General features: G+C 48.9%; 1 protein-coding gene across 7 annotated transcripts in view; it reads right to left on the reverse strand.

Annotated features, from left to right (window-relative positions):
- UBN1 (ubinuclein 1) overlaps positions 1–19,743 on the reverse strand; it is a 393,312-nt gene that overhangs the window by 336,369 nt on the left and 37,200 nt on the right. For all 7 annotated transcript variants that reach the window (XR_013623390.1, XM_078777497.1, XM_078777498.1 and 4 more), the window contains exon 2: positions 12,099–12,191. Coding sequence is in view for 6 of the 7 variants with exons in the window: in XM_078777497.1 (XP_078633623.1) it covers positions 12,099–12,191 (93 nt within the window). In the remaining variant the exon portion in view is untranslated. The remainder of the gene's footprint in view (positions 1–12,098; positions 12,192–19,743) is intronic.

Consider the following 19,743-nt stretch of genomic DNA (forward strand, 5'->3'; position numbering starts at 1 on the left):
TACAGCATTATGCATCCTTGTCCGAAGTTTGATTTTAATCCATTCAGCTGTTCTCAAGCATTACATTCTTGCTTGAGATGACCTGTCTGACCTTTCCCGTTGACTCCAAAATATAATCAGTTAATCTTTGCATCAGAATACATGTGTGCCAACTTTGGTCAGAATCCCATCGTTGGCACGGCAACATAATTTTTACTTATCACCTGTGACCTTTGGCCTTTAACCTCATGACCCCAAAATCTAATCAGTTCATCTTTACCTTATTATACATGCCTGCATCAAGTTTGAATTAGATCCCTTCAGCCATTCTTAAGTTATCGTGGTGTTGAAGATTTTACATCAACATTTACATGCAGACACACCTACACACGCACTGATATATATTTACTGAGTATGAGGATGTTTCAGGGTAAAATGTGGTTTAAGTGGATAAACATATGGTTGGTTGGAATACAGTGGAGGCTATGCTATGTTTTGTTAAAATGAATTCAGTCCTGAGCACCATGTATTGAGTGCAGCCGGTGAGAGGTGAGGTGGGGGTGAAAGCCAGCGTGTGGGGTTGGCTCATTGTCACAAAGGCCTTTGTCTATTGATAAATGCAGGCATCTCGCAGGGGACATCGTTTTATAATTTTTGAATGTTAAATGATAATGTCGATTTTATATGGAGCTGGGGCAAGTTATATTAAAAATGAATGTGTGTATTTTCGTACAAGTCAAGATGCCCCTCGGGCGACAAGAAGTCTGCACTCCTCTTGCTTGGACATGGTACAACCTCCGATTTACTTCGACATAATCCAAAATATTGTATCTGCCTTGAAGATGATTATTATGTAGTCATCGGCCATGTTCGGGAGTACAAAAGTGAAACTTACTGGAGTATCTAGTGAGAGAATCCCAGCAAATGCCTTGATGAGCTAAATTTTGATTGGCAAAATGTGTGAGGTCCTCTCTCTCCTGCTTGCATAAATTAACTTTGAAATCTGTAACATCTTTATGCAAGTCCCAATAAACTATTGAACTCTGTTATGCCCGGAACTTGATGGGTGAAGACTAATTTCTTTAAATGATTGAACTCTGAAATACTTCGAACCTGACAGAAGAGTGAAGGAAAATTCCCCAACAGCAGTAACGCAATAATTGTAACTTAACACGACCTCGGATCGTTGATAGGATGACCCCAAAATCGAATCGGTTTATCTTTACATCATAATATATAATTATAACCAAGTTTGGTGAAAATCCCATGACTGGTTCACAAGTTAGCTCATAACACAATTTGTATTTGACAGGGCGTCTGACATTTGATCCCATACTGAAGAGGAGGTGGATACTTTGGGTCCTGGGAGGATTCCGTTCCACCTCCTGAAAACCACAAATGGAAATGACCAACGACACATGCACACACACACCTCCATAAGTATTGGACCAGTGAAGCCAAATTTGTTACCTTCGCGAGAGGAGAGGGTATTGCATTTGAGTCTGTTTGTCTGCCTGTCTGGACAGAATAAATATGATTTTCTCTGCAACAGTTGGTCCGATTGACAGGAAATTTTCACCATAGGTGCAACTCCACCTGTAGAATTTTTAAATGATAATTATGACGTCATTGGTCACGTGGTTCGGCTGCCATCTTGGGGGAAATAAAATTTGCACCTCGACATCTCCGAAACCACTGAAAAGAAAAAATTTAGACATGGCTCATTGTAAAGAACTCTCCATGGGGAATAAAATATGTTCATGATGACGTCATAGGTGCCTCCATTATGACATCATAATTCGACAAGTACAAAACTTCATCCTATCAAGATGAAATTTCTTGAGCGTGATGTGGGCATAAATTAGTGGAGAAAAAAAAAAAATGATGTCATCGGTCACTTGGTTCGGCCGCCAAATTGGTTTTAACACAAAAGCCTTAAAAACCACTGAAAATACATCCTGGCAAGGGTTTGCAATCTCTGATTGCTCTTTCTTATTATCATTGCAATATACTCAAGAAATGTAAAGCAATAGTTTGTGTAGAAAGTGTGTAAAAAGAGATAGAGCGATAAATAATAATTATAATAATAATAATAATAAAGGAGTTATATCGCCCCATCAAGCAGAGTAAACGACCCTCATGGCGCTTTACATTATCATGCGAACGCACACACACCGCACACACATGCACAAACATATATATATATATACACACACACCTTCACTCTTGCCCTATTCCTCTCCCTCCCCATTCAAAACCCACAGATGTGTACTCCCTCCTCCTCCCCTCCCTCCCTCCCCCACACATGTACACAGACATACTCTCGATCTCTGTCCCACCTCAAACCAAAGGGAAAACAGGACTTGGACTTTGAAAGACTTGTGAAACAGATAGGTTTTGAGGGAGGTTTTAAAGGCAGGAAGAGAGTCAACATGTCGAACAGAGGAAGGCAAGTCATTCCAGAGCAGAGGTGCAGCAAAGGAAAAGGCTTTCTCGCCAAACGACTTGGTGCTGGTGCGCGGCGGCTCTAAGGTCGTAGAGTCGTCGCTTGAACGAAGCCGTCGCCGAGGTTCATAGAGAGTGAGCAAATCGGAGAGATAGTGAGGTCCCGTTCCACACTGATTTATAACATAGTGTGCACATTTTGTATTGCACACGAGCAGAGACAGGCAGCCAGTGTAAAGATTCAAGAAGCAAAGTAACATGGTCAGACTTCTTCGGGCAGGGCAGCGGGAAATTGGGGTGTGACGAGAATGACAGATCTGTAATCTGGTGGTGAAAGAAAGGGAAAAGAAGGGGAAAGGTGACCTTTCCCCTCTATACAAGGGGAAAGGTGACCCTCTGGACTGTGGCTCGTATCGAGCGATAAAGTTATTGGAGCATGGAACGAAGGTATTGGAAAGGGTGTTGGAGAGGAAGATAAGGAAGAAAGTGAAGATTGACGAAATGCAGTTTAGATTTATGCCAGGAAGAGGAACGATAGACGCGCTTTTTATTGTGAGGCAGTTGCAGGAGAAGTACATGGAGAAGAGGAAGAAGTTGTTGCTTGGGTTTGTTGATCTGGAGAAAGCATTCGATAGGGTTCCACATGAAGTCGTGACATGGGCATTCAGGAAGTTAGGAGTGGAGGAATGGTTGATCAGAGTAGTGATGGCAATGTACAAAAGAGCACACACAGCTGTAAGGATGAAGGACGGGAACAGTGGTGAGTTTGAGGTGAAGGTGTGAGTGCATCAGGGGTCGGTACTAAGTCCACTACTATTTGTAGCTGTGATGGAGGTGCTGGCCCAGAACGTAAAGGAGGGTTTACCGTGGGAGTTGTTGTATGCAGATGATCTGGTGTTGATTGCGGAAAGTATGGATGGACTGAAGGAGAAGATGAACAAGTGAAAGGAATGTATGGAGACAAAAGGTCTGAAGGTGTGAATATCGGAAAGACGAAGGTGATGGCAAGTGGTAAAGCATGTGGTGAGGTGGAAAGAACTGGGAAGTGGCCGTGTGCTGTGTGCAGGAAGGGTGTCGGAGTGAACTCCATTCAATGTACAATGTGCGCTGAGTGGGTTCATCAAAAATGTAGTGGTCTGAGAGGGTCATTAACCAGTGTGGCAGCGACATTCAAGTGTAAGGTGTGCACAGAGGGAGCTGCAGATGGAGGAAATGTTGAGTTGGATCTTGGAGACGGCATGAAGCTGGAAGGTGTGAAAACATTTTGTTGCCTAGGAGACATGCTGAATGGAGAAGGTGGATCAAACTCGGCAACGGTTGCTGGAGTGAGATGTGCATGGAAGAAGTTTCGGGAACTGAGTGGCGTGCTGACGAGGAGGGGAGTGTCGTTGAAGCTGAAGGGAAAGGTGTATGCTGCATGCTGCATGTGTGAGAAGTGTTATGATTTATGGGAGCGAGACATGGGTAATGAACATAGAGCAGCAACGAAGGCTGGAAAGGGTGGAAATGCGAATGGTTCGGTGGATGTGCGGAGTATCGTTGAGAGAGGAAGACAAATGATGAATTGCGAAAGATGCTGGGAATAGAGCCAGTGATGGATGCTGTGAAGAGAAACAGTTTGAGATGGTTTGGTCATGTGTTGAGGAAGGATGAAAGTGACTGGTTGAGAAGAGTGATGGAAATGAATGTAAAAGGAAGTAGAGGCTGGGGAAGACCAAGAAAGACTTGGCTAAAGATGGTCGAAGAAGAAATGCGGGCAAAGGGGTTAACAAGGGGAGATGCAGAAAATAGGGCAAAATGGAGAAGATCGTCATGGGGACCGCAAGGCTAACCCCCGCTCTGGCAGGGAATTTTTTTTTTTTTTTTTTATATACTGAATCGAGGCTCGTGAAAGAGCTGACAACCACGAGGGAAAGACAGCACAGGGGGACCGCGAGGGAAAGACAGCACAGGGGGACCGCGAGGGAAAGACAGCGCAGGGGGACCGCGAGGGAAAGACAGCGCAGGGGACCGCGAGGGAAAGACAGCGCAGGGGGACCGCGAGGGAAAGACAGCGCAGGGGGACCGCGAGGGAAAGACAGCGCAGGGGGACCGCGAGGGAAAGACAGCGCAGGGGGACCGCGAGGGAAAGACAGCGCAGGGGGACCGCGAGGGAAAGACAGCGCAGGGGGACCGCGAGGGAAAGACAGCGCAGGGGGACCGCGAGGGAAAGACAGCGCAGGGGGACCGCGAGGGAAAGACAGCGCAGGGGGACCGCGAGGGAAAGACAGCGCAGGGGGACCGCGAGGGAAAGACAGCGCAGGGGGACCGCGAGGGAAAGACAGCGCAGGGGGACCGCGAGGGAAAGACAGCGCAGGGGGACCGCGAGGGAAAGACAGCGCAGGGGGACCGCGAGGGAAAGACAGCGCAGGGGGACCGCGAGGGAAAGACAGCGCAGGGGGACCGCGAGGGAAAGACAGCGCAGGGGGACCGCGAGGGAAAGACAGCGCAGGGGGACCGCGAGGGAAAGACAGCGCAGGGGGACCGCGAGGGAAAGACAGCGCAGGGGGACCGCGAGGGAAAGACAGCGCAGGGGGACCGCGAGGGAAAGACAGCGCAGGGGGACCGCGAGGGAAAGACAGCGCAGGGGGACCGCGAGGGAAAGACAGCGCAGGGGGACCGCGAGGGAAAGACAGCGCAGGGGGACCGCGAGGGAAAGACAGCGCAGGGGGACCGCGAGGGAAAGACAGCGCAGGGGGACCGCGAGGGAAAGACAGCGCAGGGGGACCGCGAGGGAAAGACAGCGCAGGGGGACCGCGAGGGAAAGACAGCGCAGGGGGACCGCGAGGGAAAGACAGCGCAGGGGGACCGCGAGGGAAAGACAGCGCAGGGGGACCGCGAGGGAAAGACAGCGCAGGGGGACCGCGAGGGAAAGACAGCACAGGGGGACCGCGAGGGAAAGACAGCACAGGGGGACCGCGAGGGAAAGACAGCACAGGGGGACCGCGAGGGAAAGACAGCACAGGGGGACCGCGAGGGAAAGACAGCACAGGGGGACCGCGAGGGAAAGACAGCACAGGGGGACCGCGAGGGAAAGACAGCACAGGGGGACCGCGAGGGAAAGACAGCACAGGGGGACCGCGAGGGAAAGACAGCACAGGGGGACCGCGAGGGAAAGACAGCACAGGGGGACCGCGAGGGAAAGACAGCACAGGGGGACCGCGAGGGAAAGACAGCACAGGGGGACCGCGAGGGAAAGACAGCACAGGGGGACCGCGAGGGAAAGACAGCAAAGGGGGACCGCGAGGGAAAGACAGCACAGGGGGACCGCGAGGGAAAGACAGCACAGGGGGCCGCGAGGGAAAGACAGCACAGGGGGACCGCGAGGGAAAGACAGCACAGGGGGACCGCGAGGGAAAGACAGCACAGGGGGACCGCGAGGGAAAGACAGCACAGGGGGACCGCGAGGGAAAGACAGCACAGGGGGACCGCGAGGGAAAGACAGCACAGGGGGACCGCGAGGGAAAGACAGCACAGGGGGACCGCGAGGGAAAGACAGCACAGGGGGACCGCGAGGGAAAGACAGCACAGGGGGACCGCGAGGGAAAGACAGCACAGGGGGACCGCGAGGGAAAGACAGCACAGGGGGACCGCGAGGGAAAGACAGCACAGGGGGACCGCGAGGGAAAGACAGCACAGGGGGACCGCGAGGGAAAGACAGCACAGGGGGACCGCGAGGGAAAGACAGCACAGGGGGACCGCGAGGGAAAGACAGCACAGGGGGACCGCGAGGGAAAGACAGCACAGGGGGACCGCGAGGGAAAGACAGCACAGGGGGACCGCGAGGGAAAGACAGCACAGGGGGACCGCGAGGGAAAGACAGCACAGGGGGACCGCGAGGGAAAGACAGCACAGGGGGACCGCGAGGGAAAGACAGCACAGGGGGACCGCGAGGGAAAGACAGCACAGGGGGACCGCGAGGGAAAGACAGCACAGGGGGACCGCGAGGGAAAGACAGCACAGGGGGACCGCGAGGGAAAGACAGCACAGGGGGACCGCGAGGGAAAGACAGCACAGGGGGACCGCGAGGGAAAGACAGCACAGGGGGACCGCGAGGGAAAGACAGCACAGGGGGACCGCGAGGGAAAGACAGCACAGGGGGACCGCGAGGGAAAGACAGCACAGGGGGACCGCGAGGGAAAGACAGCACAGGGGGACCGCGAGGGAAAGACAGCACAGGGGGACCGCGGGGGAAAGACAGCACAGGGGGACCGCGGGGGAAAGACAGCACAGGGGGACCGCGGGGGAAAGACAGCACAGGGGGACCGCGGGGGGAAAGACAGCACAGGGGGACCGCGAGGGAAAGACAGCACAGGGGGACCACGAGGGAAAGACAGCACAGGGGCACCACGAGGGAAAGACAGCACAGGGGGACCACGAGGGAAAGACAGCACAGGGGGACCACGAGGGAAAGACAGCACAGGGCCCAAATGGCCTTAAAATGCCTGTTGTTGTTGTATTCTCAAGAAATGTGGACTCGAGATCAAAAGATGAACATGAGGCAAGAGTACAGGTCAGCTTTTATTTCTTGGTATTTCTATGCATATATGCAAAAGGTAGATTGTGATACTTTCCCCTAAAAATGTATTATTATTATTATTACACTGCACCCCTGCACTCTGGAGGTTGTTGGTGATGTCACTAACAGCTGTCTTCGGGTTTTTCTTCGCAGCTCTGATAATGTTTCTGTCATCAACAACAGTTGTTTTCCTTGGCCGACCTGGCCGTTGTCTATTGCTGAGAACGCTTTGTGGTTTCTATATTTTTCAAGATTGCATATATGATTGTCTTTTGCATATATGATTTCACGGCGAGGTCTCGCGAGATCACGGCGAGGTCACGTCTTTTCGAAGCTGTTCCATGCGCTCACGCTTTCGAAGCTAAGTGATATTTCTCAATTGTGTTTTTATCGAGACTGTATCTATCTTTCGGTGTCTGTACCTATAGCGTATCTTTTTGGAAAAATTTCGGTGCTAATTTTTCGTACATGTATCACAATCGTCGGTTAATGCGTATCAAGTATTCTGCGGCCTAGTACTCGTAGGCTTCGGTTCGGCTACCGTACCGTCTCCGACCTTGTGGTTTTGTTTTTCTCAGCAATTCGTCGAATGCGCTGATATTTTCGTTCTCTGTTTCGTCCCAGTCGTTCACCCCATACCTCCTTGTTTAATATCTCTACTCACAAAAAAAAAAAAAAAAACCAAAATAAATATTTCCTTCCCAGATCTTATTCGTTTATTTGTTGTTCTTTTTGTTCGTTCGTTCTTCGTTCGCGATCACGCGATCACGTGGTTAGAAATGTATAATCTCTCCCCTGAATAACTATTTTCTCTCATATATTATAACACCCTTTTCTTCTTTTCCTACAAAAGGATGCTTTCGTCTTGCTCACCAAATCTATTCATTCCAAAATATATATATAATACCATCTCTTACAGTTCCTCCTTTCTACATTCCCTAAACTATCCAGAACTCCACCCCTCCTCCAGTGTCCTCAAACATATTTTTGACTCGAAGGTCTAAAACTCATTTTGCAAAAAATGTTCGTTTCCCATGAATCGTACACTTTTCAAAATCCAATCTCACCCCTCCCCTCCAAATCCTCCCCATCACCCATCCCTTTCAAATCTCCCCCCTTGTCCCTTCCCTCCCCTCCCTCCTAAACTCCCCCCACACCACTCCCCTCCGAGACTCTCCCTCGCTCCTCCCCTCCTAGACTCCCCTCTCACCCCTCCTCCTCAAAGCATCCTCCCTGCTTCTTCCCCCTTCCAACTTTCACCTTCATCTCCCCCAACCTTCTGCCTCGCTCTTCCCCCTCCTCAAATAACACCTCACTGTGCCTCACCCAATCTCCATCAAACCTTTTGTCCGCCCCATTCTTCCCTTTCTCCAAGCTATTCTGAAATCTCTGTAATCTCTGACACACCTTCAACAGCTCTCCCTACCTCTTCCTCCTCTTCCACATCTTACCCTACCCCTCCCCCCCCCCCTGTTCTGGACCCGATGCTCCCCCTTCCTCTTCATTAACGGTATAGACCTCAAACATCCGGGGCCTTCACTCAAACTTGACTGACCTCTCCATACAGGTTGCTTCTGACAAACCAGATGTGATCTGCTTAACAGAAACTTTCCTCCTTCATGATGTCTCTGATGCCTTGGTATCTCTCCCAGGTTACTCCCTCCTCCGGTATGATTGACCTGAGCCTCGTCCTGGAGGTGGGGTTGCTATCATTATAAAAAACTCTTCCTCACTCGCCCTCCACTGCCCTCTCTCTCCACCTCACCCCCAGGAATACCTTTGGCTACGGCTTCCCCTTCGCTCCCACCTCTTGTTCATATGTGTGTTGTACCGTCCACCAAACAGCGATGACTCCATCTACATCTCACTGTCTGATAATATGGACCAACTTCTATCTACCCATCCCAACTCTCTCTTCCTCATATGTGGTGATTTCAATTGTCACCATGCCAGTTGGCTGGGTGTGGGTACCTCTCTCACCAGCCATGGCTCTTCAGCAAAGGACTTCTGCGACTCACTGGGACTGACACAATGTCAATTTCCCGACCCGGATCTCAGTCAACGGAGCATCTTCTCTTCTGGATTTGGTTATGAAAAACTTCCCTGAAAATGTCTGCTGCTCTTCTTCTGCTCCAATCGGCTCATCTGATCATGTGCTTGTCAAAGTGGACATCTCTCTGACCATTCTCAGAGAGCCTCCTCAGCATCGACGAGTCTGGCATTTCACTCAGGCCAACTGGCACGGTCTTCAAGCAGCCATCAATCATCTGGACTGGTCTCCCATCTCTACCGCCTCTGACATCAACTCATCCTGGGAATTCTTTCAAAGTAAATTGCTCTCTCTCATGCACAGATTTATCCCATCTCGTCTTCAGTTGTCATACCCTTCCTCCCGTCCATGGTACACGGAATCTTGTGGTGAGGCTGACAACTTGCTTTCGTCTCCTGGAAAGCAAATCCAACGGAAGGAAATCTCATTTCCTTTCACAAAGCCCGAAACAAGTGTGTGTCCACCCTCAGGAGAGCCAGGAAACAATATCTCACCGTTCTCAAGACCGAACTCTCTTATCTGTCTCCCTCTTTCAAATCCTGGTGGCGTCTGGTCAAATCTGTTTCTGGTGTTTGTTCCCCCTCCATCCCCTCCCTCACCTCAAACGGCTTAACGGCTGACTCCACACGTGAAAAAGCTGAATGCCTCAACTCTGTGTTTGCCTCTAAATCTTGTGTCCCAAACCCATCCCTCTATGTACCCACCGTACCCAGTCGTACCCAGCTGCTCCTGGACTCCGTGTCCTTTCCTCCTGACAAGGTGGAAAAGTTTCTGTCAACCCTCGACTCTGATTCTGCAACTGGTCCTGACGGCATCAGCCCACGGGTCCTAAAATCCTGCTCTGCCGCTCTATCTCACCCTCTCTCTGTTCTTTTCACCCTATCTTTTGCTCAAGGTCATCTGCCAGCATCCTGGAAATCAGCTAACATTACCGCTTTACACAAAAAAGGTGCAAAAACAGATCCTTGCAACTACAGACCAATCAGCCTGCTCCCAATTATCAGCAAAGTCATGGAATCCATCATTGCTTCGGATATGAAATCTTTCCTCTTCTCCAATGGCTTGATCTCTGATCATCAATTTGGTTTCAGACCAGGTCACTCTACTCTGGACATGCTGCTTCTGCTGTCTCAACAATGGATGGAGGTCCTCAATGCCAAACAGGAAATCAGAGCTGTCTCCCTTGACATATCACGTGCCTTCGATACGGTCTGGCACCCAGCTCTGCTCACCAAACTCTCCTCCCATGGTATCCATGGAAATCTCCATTCATGGCTTGCGGACTTCCTCTCTGGTCGTAGTCAACGTGTGGCCCTGAATGGGTTTCTCTCATCTCCTCTTCCTGTTCAGGCTGGAGTTCCCCAAGGTCGTGTTCTGGGCCCTGTGCTTTTTCTGGTCTTCATCAATGATCTCTCTGACTCTCTTGAAAATCCTCTCTATCTCTTTGCTGACGACTCTACGCTCTGTCGCTCCATTCCTCATCCCTCAGTTCGGCAGTCTGCAGCCTCCTCACTCTCTGCAGACCTGGACAAAATCACAGACTGGGCAAACAAATGGAACTCGTCTTTCAATCCTGATAAATCTCACACTCTTACGATGTCTCTCCGAAAAGACCGACTGGAAAACCCTCCCATCCACTTTCTGAATAATCCTCTCCAAGAAGTTCTGTCACTCAAGCTTTTGGGTCTCACTATTTGCCATGATCTTTCCTGGGAAAACCACATTTCAAATCTGGCCTCCAAAGCCAGTCGCCGACTGGGCATCCTCCGTCGTGCGAAGTCCTTCCTTGGCACACCTGAGCTCCTCACCACATACAAGGCTTTCATCCGCAGCTCTATGGAATACTGCTCTCCCCTCTGGTCTGGTGCTCCTGCCTCACACCTAGCCCGTCTTCATGCTGTTGAAACCAAACCGTTCAGAATCATTGGAATCTCCCACGATGAAGCTAACTCCAAGGGCCTTTCACTCACTCACCGCAGGCAGGTTGGTGGTCTTTCCGTCTTCTACCGACTCCTCTCTGGCCTTGCCCCCCCCCCAGCCCTCTCTGGGCTCTGTCCCCCAAATATTCCTCCAGGTCACACAAGATCTGCCTGCAACCCTCTTATGGTTAAACTGCCAAAATCAAGACTTTCTGCTCACCTTCACTCCTTCATTCCTCTTTTCTCCCACCTCTGGAACAAACTCCCTCACTCTTTTCAATCCCACTGCACCCTCCAGGTCTTTAAAACAGCTGTTCACCACCATCTCTTATCCTCCCCCATCCAAAACCTTGATCTTTTCTACCCCCGCTAATTTCGGTCCCCTTGTGTTTTATACCTCTCCCACCCCGCCCTCCCCTTCCAACGCCTCCTGCCCCCAAGTCCTCACCCTCCCACACTTCTCCCTGCTCTCAAATGTTATGTTTGTGTGCTTCCCCTTCTCTCCCCATCTTGTCTTCCGCTCCCTCTTTTTGTGTGTTTTGTTTGTCTGGTTGATTTGTTTGTGAAATAAATGTTAGCTCTTTCACGAGCCTCGATTCAGGGACAAAAAAAAAAAAAAAAAAAAAAAATACCGTACAGTATTCCAAATTGTTGTTTTTGCTATGCCAAGTTGTTGTGTTATGGTTCTAATTGAATTATCATGTTCTTTAAGCTTCCAAATTTCTTGCTTTTCTTTCATGGACAGTTCTCTTGGCTCCATGTTGGTTTAAACCTACTGACTCCAAAGGAAGACTCCCAAGGCAAAAGCAAAGCCGAAAACCAAGACGAGACATTCACAGCTCTTATGTGTAAACAATGAATGCAACATGAAACACCTGTCAGTCGTTTATTCCAATGCTTATGCTTACCTGAAATGGGGGGACTGCACATACAAATTGCTGTTGTCCTTCAATTGTGAAACATGTATGCATAGAAATACCAAGAAAAAAAAAAAGCTCACTTTCTGTATGCTTGCCTCATTCATATTTTGATCTCAAATCCACATTCCTCGAGTATATAGCAACAATAATTAAAAAACGAGTTCACTGTTCCAATACTTCTGGAGGGCACTGTATATATAAAGTGCAAAACCAAACAAGTTACGTACATATTTTTCTTCAAATCTTTTTGCCAGAGCCTCAACCTCTTGGTGCTCTTTCTCATCCTCAGCAACTTTCTCAGGGATGTGTTGTGTTTTGTTCTGAAAAGGGAAACATAATAAGGATTAAATTATGGGGTAAACAAATGTAACATCATATTGTTGTGTGGAAATTTCAGTTTACAAATCATTAGGAAACGTGAATCAAATTAAATTACAGGCAAATGTAGTGTGCCGGCTATTCCTTGGATATGATCAGCCTGATGAGAAGACAGCTGCTTGCAATATAAATAAACTAAAACAAACGGCCATCTGAGATTCCAATGGCATCAATGACACATTAAGGGTCAACTAACCGTTTTGGATTTTAATGGTGTAGCCCATAGGGCAAAACCATCTCGAACAGCGTTTGTCCATCCGTATGTCCCCTCAAACGTACACCAATCAGAGCTGAGGATCTGGTCACATGACAGGGGTGATGTGATGCCATTACGGCATACGGCGGCAAACTCCGCACACCGCCATTTCGATTCCAATGTCATTGAGGCCGAACATATGTCTGGGGGTAAAGCAATATCTAGAGCCAGGTAGATCTGTATAGGTAGGTATTCGACTGTCACGACAGGGAATCTACCTAATAAGTTCTTCATGTTTAGGCGTTTGTCAGGGTAAGATGTATGATTGTGGATCTACCAGGAGATTCGAGTGTTAAGTAGTTAGGGATTAAAGAAAACGCCCCTGAGTCTCACCTAGTAGACAAACCTTTGTCCATTATGGCACTGCAAACCACATAAACATTAGTTAGATCCCGAGCACAACATTAAATAATTCCTTTCCCTGACAATTTCGGAAGAAAACTGACAGGAAACCAGGCCAAAAACACCGCCACAATTGGCCGCCACCATTTACACCTCCAAAAGGCCTGCCCACCTCGCATAGCACGTGCGGTGACCACGGAGTCGGGGACGGGAGCGGCCGTGGTGCAGTGGGCGTGACCTGGACGAGCCGGCGAGTCTCTGATTGGCAGAGCAGTGCACCAATGTGACGTCATCCGCCAGGGATATTATCGAGGGTAGGACACCATTTTCAGGAGTACAGTTGAGTTGAGTTGGACCAGAGAGTCGAGTTGAGTAGAGTAGAGTAGAGTTCACGGCTTGAGGGTCCCGGTGCGATCCCGAGTTTGGAGAGTCCTTCCAGTCCCTCGTCGAGTGGAGTTCGCTTGCTTTGTGCAGCCCTGCGTTGGACCTTTGGAGCAAGGGAGCTCGTGGTGTGCCGTTGAACCGACGAGGCCTGGTGGCGCTCGGAGGCGGACGGAGAGGGCCGCAGGGCCGTGTTACACTGAAGACGACTAGAGCCAGATAAGCCCGAGCTCCGCGTTTACACTTTACATGACGAGACGTGTTATTTTCGTATTCATCTCCCTCGTATTGTTTTTGATATCTGTTGTGTGTGGGATCCCAAATTAGGCTTCTTATTAGAGTTATTACCGGCGCGTGCTTTTTCTCTGCCTTTACTTTTCATTAATAAATCCTTGTATTATTTTTGTACATATATCTGAATGCAGTTTTCCTGGGTGTTTGATTTTAATAGCTAAGGCTGCAGGGCTCTCGTCGTTCCCCTCCATCCTGCACGCTTTGCTTGATTGGAATCCGCTATCGAGTTTTCGCCTCGGGAGTTGAAAGCCTCATAATCGGCCTCCGCAACTTTGATGTTAATCGCAGTTGCGCGACAATATCGTCAAACCTGTGAAAAACCACAATCGCCATGCTATACCTTTACGTTTTTCCATTCAGTGTGAAACACAAACAAACCGATCGTAAAAATGATCATCAAATATCGAAAGCATAAATGTTACGTATCTTCCAACGACATAGTACATATAGGCCTTGGGCTTCATGCCTTCATGCCTTCATGCCTCACATTCAGGTCGCTTCGGACAAATTCGCCCAGATTTCTAAATACAGTAGTGTTGTTTTTGTAATAATAATAATAATAATAATAACTAGAACTGCCACTTTGAAGACCGGTTTACTCGCACCCACTTTTGATACAACCCCACTTTCATTGGACATGCTTTGACACAACCCCCTTGGATACAACCCCGACACACACACACACACACACCCCCCTCCACACACACACACACACACACACACACACACACACACACACACACACACACACACACCCCTCCAAACACACACAACCCCCCCCCCCCCTGCTTACACACACACACACATCCCTCCACCCCCACACCTCGTTTTTTTCATTTCTGTTCCTCAATTCTATCCCTCTTTCATTCACAGAGACACACACACACACACACACACACACACACCTCGTTTTGTCATTTCTGTTCCTCACAATTCTGTCTCTCTCTTTTATAAGCGCGCGCGCACACACACACACACACACACACACACACACACACACACACACACACACACACACACACACACACACACACACACACACACACACACACACACACACACACACACACACACACACACACACACATCCACACGTCAATCCATGCACTGATTGCAGAGAAAGCGATTTTTAAAAGAAAATTAACCTGAAATTGCAGACAGAATTATTTATTTTATCTGAGAAGCCAAACGACGTTTCTGCTGCTTCAGCTGCGCAGAACTTTGTGTGAAATGCGATCGAGTTTTTAAAAAGTCAGAATTTGACCAAATCTGTTTCAAATCTGTTTCATTCGTTTGTTAATATGCCTCACCTATTGACAAACCTGCAATTGGAATTTCATTTGAGGTTGAAATGACCGCGGGGGAACGCGTTATCGTGATCACGTTCTGGAAGGACAAAACGGTGTTTCTTCTTCTTTCAACAATAAAGACAGCTTCGAGACCGTACATCCAATCATGTTGAAATTTTGCACACTTGTTCCGCTTGATGAGAGCGACATTGCATTGAAAATTCAAGTCGATCCATGCAGTGGTTCAAAAGTTACAAGCTTTTTAAAATTTAACTGCCATTATTTATTGCGGCCAAACCATGTGACTTATCAAAACGTCTCAAGTAACATTGAAACATCCCCCCATGAGCAACATTTGTGTAAAGTTTCCATTCGATATCTCCACAAATTATGGATGCGATACCATTTCTAGTTTGAGCTTTAAAACATCATAACTCTGAAACCATGTGTCGGATGATGTCGTGCTCACTGACTTTTTTGTTCGTTATGGGTATGCGAATACGCATGCCATGTTTGGGCTCGATCCGTTCAGCCGTTGGAGAAAAAGGGGTTTGTGTGTTTTTTCACGAAAAAGAAGATGGCGGCCGAACCATGTGGCTTATGACTTCGAAATTTTTTGCAATCTGAGTTTTTTTTTAAAGTTTTTTTTAAAGGGCACGCCCTCCATCCACATAGCCTTTTCCTCAGTCGTCCACATTGTCCGTGACGTAAATCACGGGTGATTTATCCGAAACTTTCACATCACTGGAGCATCATTATTCTTTTCTTGTATATTTATTCACATTGGACGAGGAATCTACTACGGCTCTTACAAAAATATCAAAACCTGATACTCAGGAGTTATCTTATTCATCTGTGCCATAGTAACCGCATTCTTCGGTTACGTTCTTCCCTGAGGTCAAATATCGTTCTGAGCTGCCACAGTAATCACCAATCTTCTTTCTGCAGTCCCTATAATGGGAACCCGCATAGTAGAGACAGTTTGAGGGGGCTTCTCTGTAGGAGACCCAACACTTAAACGATTTCTAGTCCTCCATTTTCTTGTCCCCTTTCTAATAATTGCAGTATCACTAACCCATTTACTTTTCTTGCACGAAACAGGTTCAAGCAACCCTATAGGAATAAACCCTAATCTTGATAAAGTACCCTTCCATCCGTACTTCTCTTTTAAAGATATCCTAGGATTTCTAATTATCCTCTCCTTAATCTCCTTAGGCTCCACCCTATTCCCCTAGCTTACCACAGATCCGGATAACTTCACCCAAGCCAACTCATTAGTTACTCCCCCCCATATCAAACCAGAATGATACTTCCTATTTGCTTATGCTATCCTTCGAGCAATTCCTAACAAACTAATAGGAGTTTTTGCACTTATCATATCACTATCTGTTCTTCTTTTTATGCCATTTTTGATCAAATCCAACTTACGATCATTAACATTCCAGCCTTTCATACAATTCACTTTCTGACTAATAATTTCTAATTTTATCCTACTTTCCTGACTAGGAGCCATACCCCTAGAACCCCCCCTACACCACCATATCTCAAGTAACTTCATTCCTTTACTTTTTCATTTTCCTTTTCCTGTTCCCCTTAGTCAGCAACAAAGAAAACAAGTACCTAAACTCACGTTATCCCCCTTTCTAACCTTTCATTTAGAACATTAACCTTTTATAGTTTCAAACAAAACATTGATTTTGTAAATCAACAATGAGATCCCATCTCTAAAAGGAAATTCACTGAAAAGGAATACTTCCTTACCTTTAATTCCCAAAATTAAAATTCTTATAAACTATTCTCTGCTTCACTACCTATATTACCCCACCCACCTCTTTGAGGGTGGGTGGGGTTTTTACCCATAACCGTAATATCCCATCATAACCTTTTATCGCCCCATATTATACACCTTGACCTATCCTGATCGCTAAATGGCTAAACGGACTCCCGTTTAGACCCCTCCTATACTACCCTGCCCCTTCCACAGGGTCGGGTCCTACCCTAATCTGTAAAAATCTCACCATTACCTCTTACCATTTTACATTTTATGTCCCCAATTTTATTCTAACCTACTTAAATGACCTAAACGGGTTCGCCCGTTTAGATTCTACCTATATTGCCCCACCCACCTTTTTGAGGGTGGGTGGGGTTTTTACCCATAACCGTAATATCCCATCATAACCTTTTATCGCCCCCATATTATACACCTTGACCTACCCTGATCGCTAAATGGCTAAACGGACTCCCGTTTAGACCCCTCCTATACTACCCCGCCCCTTCCACAGGGTCGGGTCCTACCCTAATCTGTAAAAATCTCACCATTACCTCTTACCATTTTACATTTTATGTTCCCAATTTTATCTAGCCTGCTTAAATGACCTAAATGGGCTCACCCGTTTAGATTCTGCCTATACTACCCCCCCCCCCCCACCTTTTTGAGGGTGGGTGGGGCATTACCCATAACTATAATATCCCATCATACCCCCTTTCACCCCCATATCATGCACTTCAACACTTTCCTGATCGCTAAATGGCTAAACGGACTCCCGTTTAGACCCCTCCTATACTACCCCGCCCCTTCCACAGGGTCGGGTCCTACCCTAATCTGTAAAAATCTCACCATTACCTCTTACCATTTTACATTTTATGTTCCCAATTTTATCTAGCCTGCTTAAATGACCTAAACGGGCTCACCCGTTTAGATTCTGCCTATACTATCCCCCCCCCCCCCCCCGCCCTCCTTTTGAGGGTGGGCGGGGCATTACCCATAACTATAATATCCCATCATACCCCTTATCACCCCCATATCATGCACTCCAACACTTTCCTGATCGCTAAATGGCTAAACGGGGCCCCCCGTTTAGACTCCCCTTATACTACCCCCCCCCCCCACCTTTCTGAGGGTGGGAGGGGCATTACCCATAACTATATTATCCCATCATAACTCCTTATCGCTCCCATATTTATGAGCTTCCACCTGTCTCTGCCTACTAAATGGCTAAACGGGGCCCCCCGTTTAGACTCCCCTTATACTAACCCCCCTCCCCCCTCCTTTTCTGAGGGAGAGAGGGCCATTACCCATAACTATATCATCCCATCATAACCCCTTATCACTCCCATATTCATGAGCTTCCACCTGTCTTTGTCGACTAAATGGCTAAACGGGGCCCGTTTAGACTCCCCCCATACTACCCCCAAGACCAAACACAATGCTCCCCATAACCCTAAACCTCAACATTCCACAACTACCTAAATTCTTATTAGCCCCTGTAAATTAACCTACGATTTGAGCCTCACACATCATCGGCACTTGAACATATTAAGGATTTTAAAACTCTAAAATCTTTTAAGCCCACACACACACCCCCCTCCACACACACACACCCCCCTCCACACACACACACCCCCTCCACACACACACACACACCCCCTCCACACACACACACACACCCTCCACACACACACACACCCTCCACACACACACACACCCTCCACACACACACACACCCTCCACACACACACACACCCTCCACACACACACACACACCCTCCACACACACACACACACCCTCCACACACACACACACACCCTCCACACACACACCCTCCACACACACACACCCTCCACACACACACACCCTCCACACACACACACCCTCCACACACACACACACACACACACACCCCTCCACACACACCCCTCCACACCCCTCCACACACACACACACACACCCACCCCCCTCCACACACACACACACACACACACCCCCCTCCACACACACACACACACGACCCCCCCTCCACACACACACACACACACCCCCCTCCACACACACACACACACACCCCCCTCCACACACACACACACACACCCCTCCACACACACACACACACACCCCTCCACACACACACACACACCCCCTCCACACACACACACACCCCCCTCCACACACACACACACACCCCCCTCCACACACACACACACACACCCCCTCCACACACACACACACACACCCCCCTCCACACACACACACACACACACACACCCCCCTCCACACACACACACACACCCCTCCACACACACACACACACACCCCTCCACACACACACACACACCCCCTCCACACACACACACACACCCCCCTCCACACACACACACACACCCCCCTCCACACACACACACCCCCCCTCCACACACACACACACACACACACACACACACACACACACACACACACACACACACACACACACACACACACACACACACACACACACACCCCTCCACACACACACACACACACACACCCCCCTCCACACACACACACACACCCCCCTCCACACACACACACACACAAACACCCCCCCCCTCCACACACACACACACACCCCCCTCCACACACACACACACACACACACCCCCCCTCCACACACACACACACACACCCCCCCCTCCACACACACACACACACACCCCCTCCACACACACACACACACCCCCCTCCACACACACACACACACCCCCCTCCACACACACACACACACCCCCCTCACACACACACACCCTCCACACACACACACACACACACCCCCCTCCACACACACACACACACACACACCTCCACTCACACACACACACACCCCCCTCCACACACACACACACCCCCCTCCACACACACACACCCCCCCTCCACACACACACACACCCCCCTCCACACACACACACCCCTCCACACACACACACACCCCCCTCCACACACACACACCCCCCTCCACACACACACACACACACCCCCCTCCACACACACACACACACACACACACACACCCTCCACACACACACACACACACACCCCCCTCCACACACACACACACACACCCCCCTCCACACACACACACACACCCCCCTCCACACACACACACACCCCCCTCCAC

The sequence above is a fragment of the Myxine glutinosa genome, chromosome 5 (assembly GCF_964187855.1).
Source record: "Myxine glutinosa chromosome 5, kmMyxGlut1.1, whole genome shotgun sequence".
NCBI classification, from domain to species: domain Eukaryota; kingdom Metazoa; phylum Chordata; class Myxini; order Myxiniformes; family Myxinidae; genus Myxine; species Myxine glutinosa.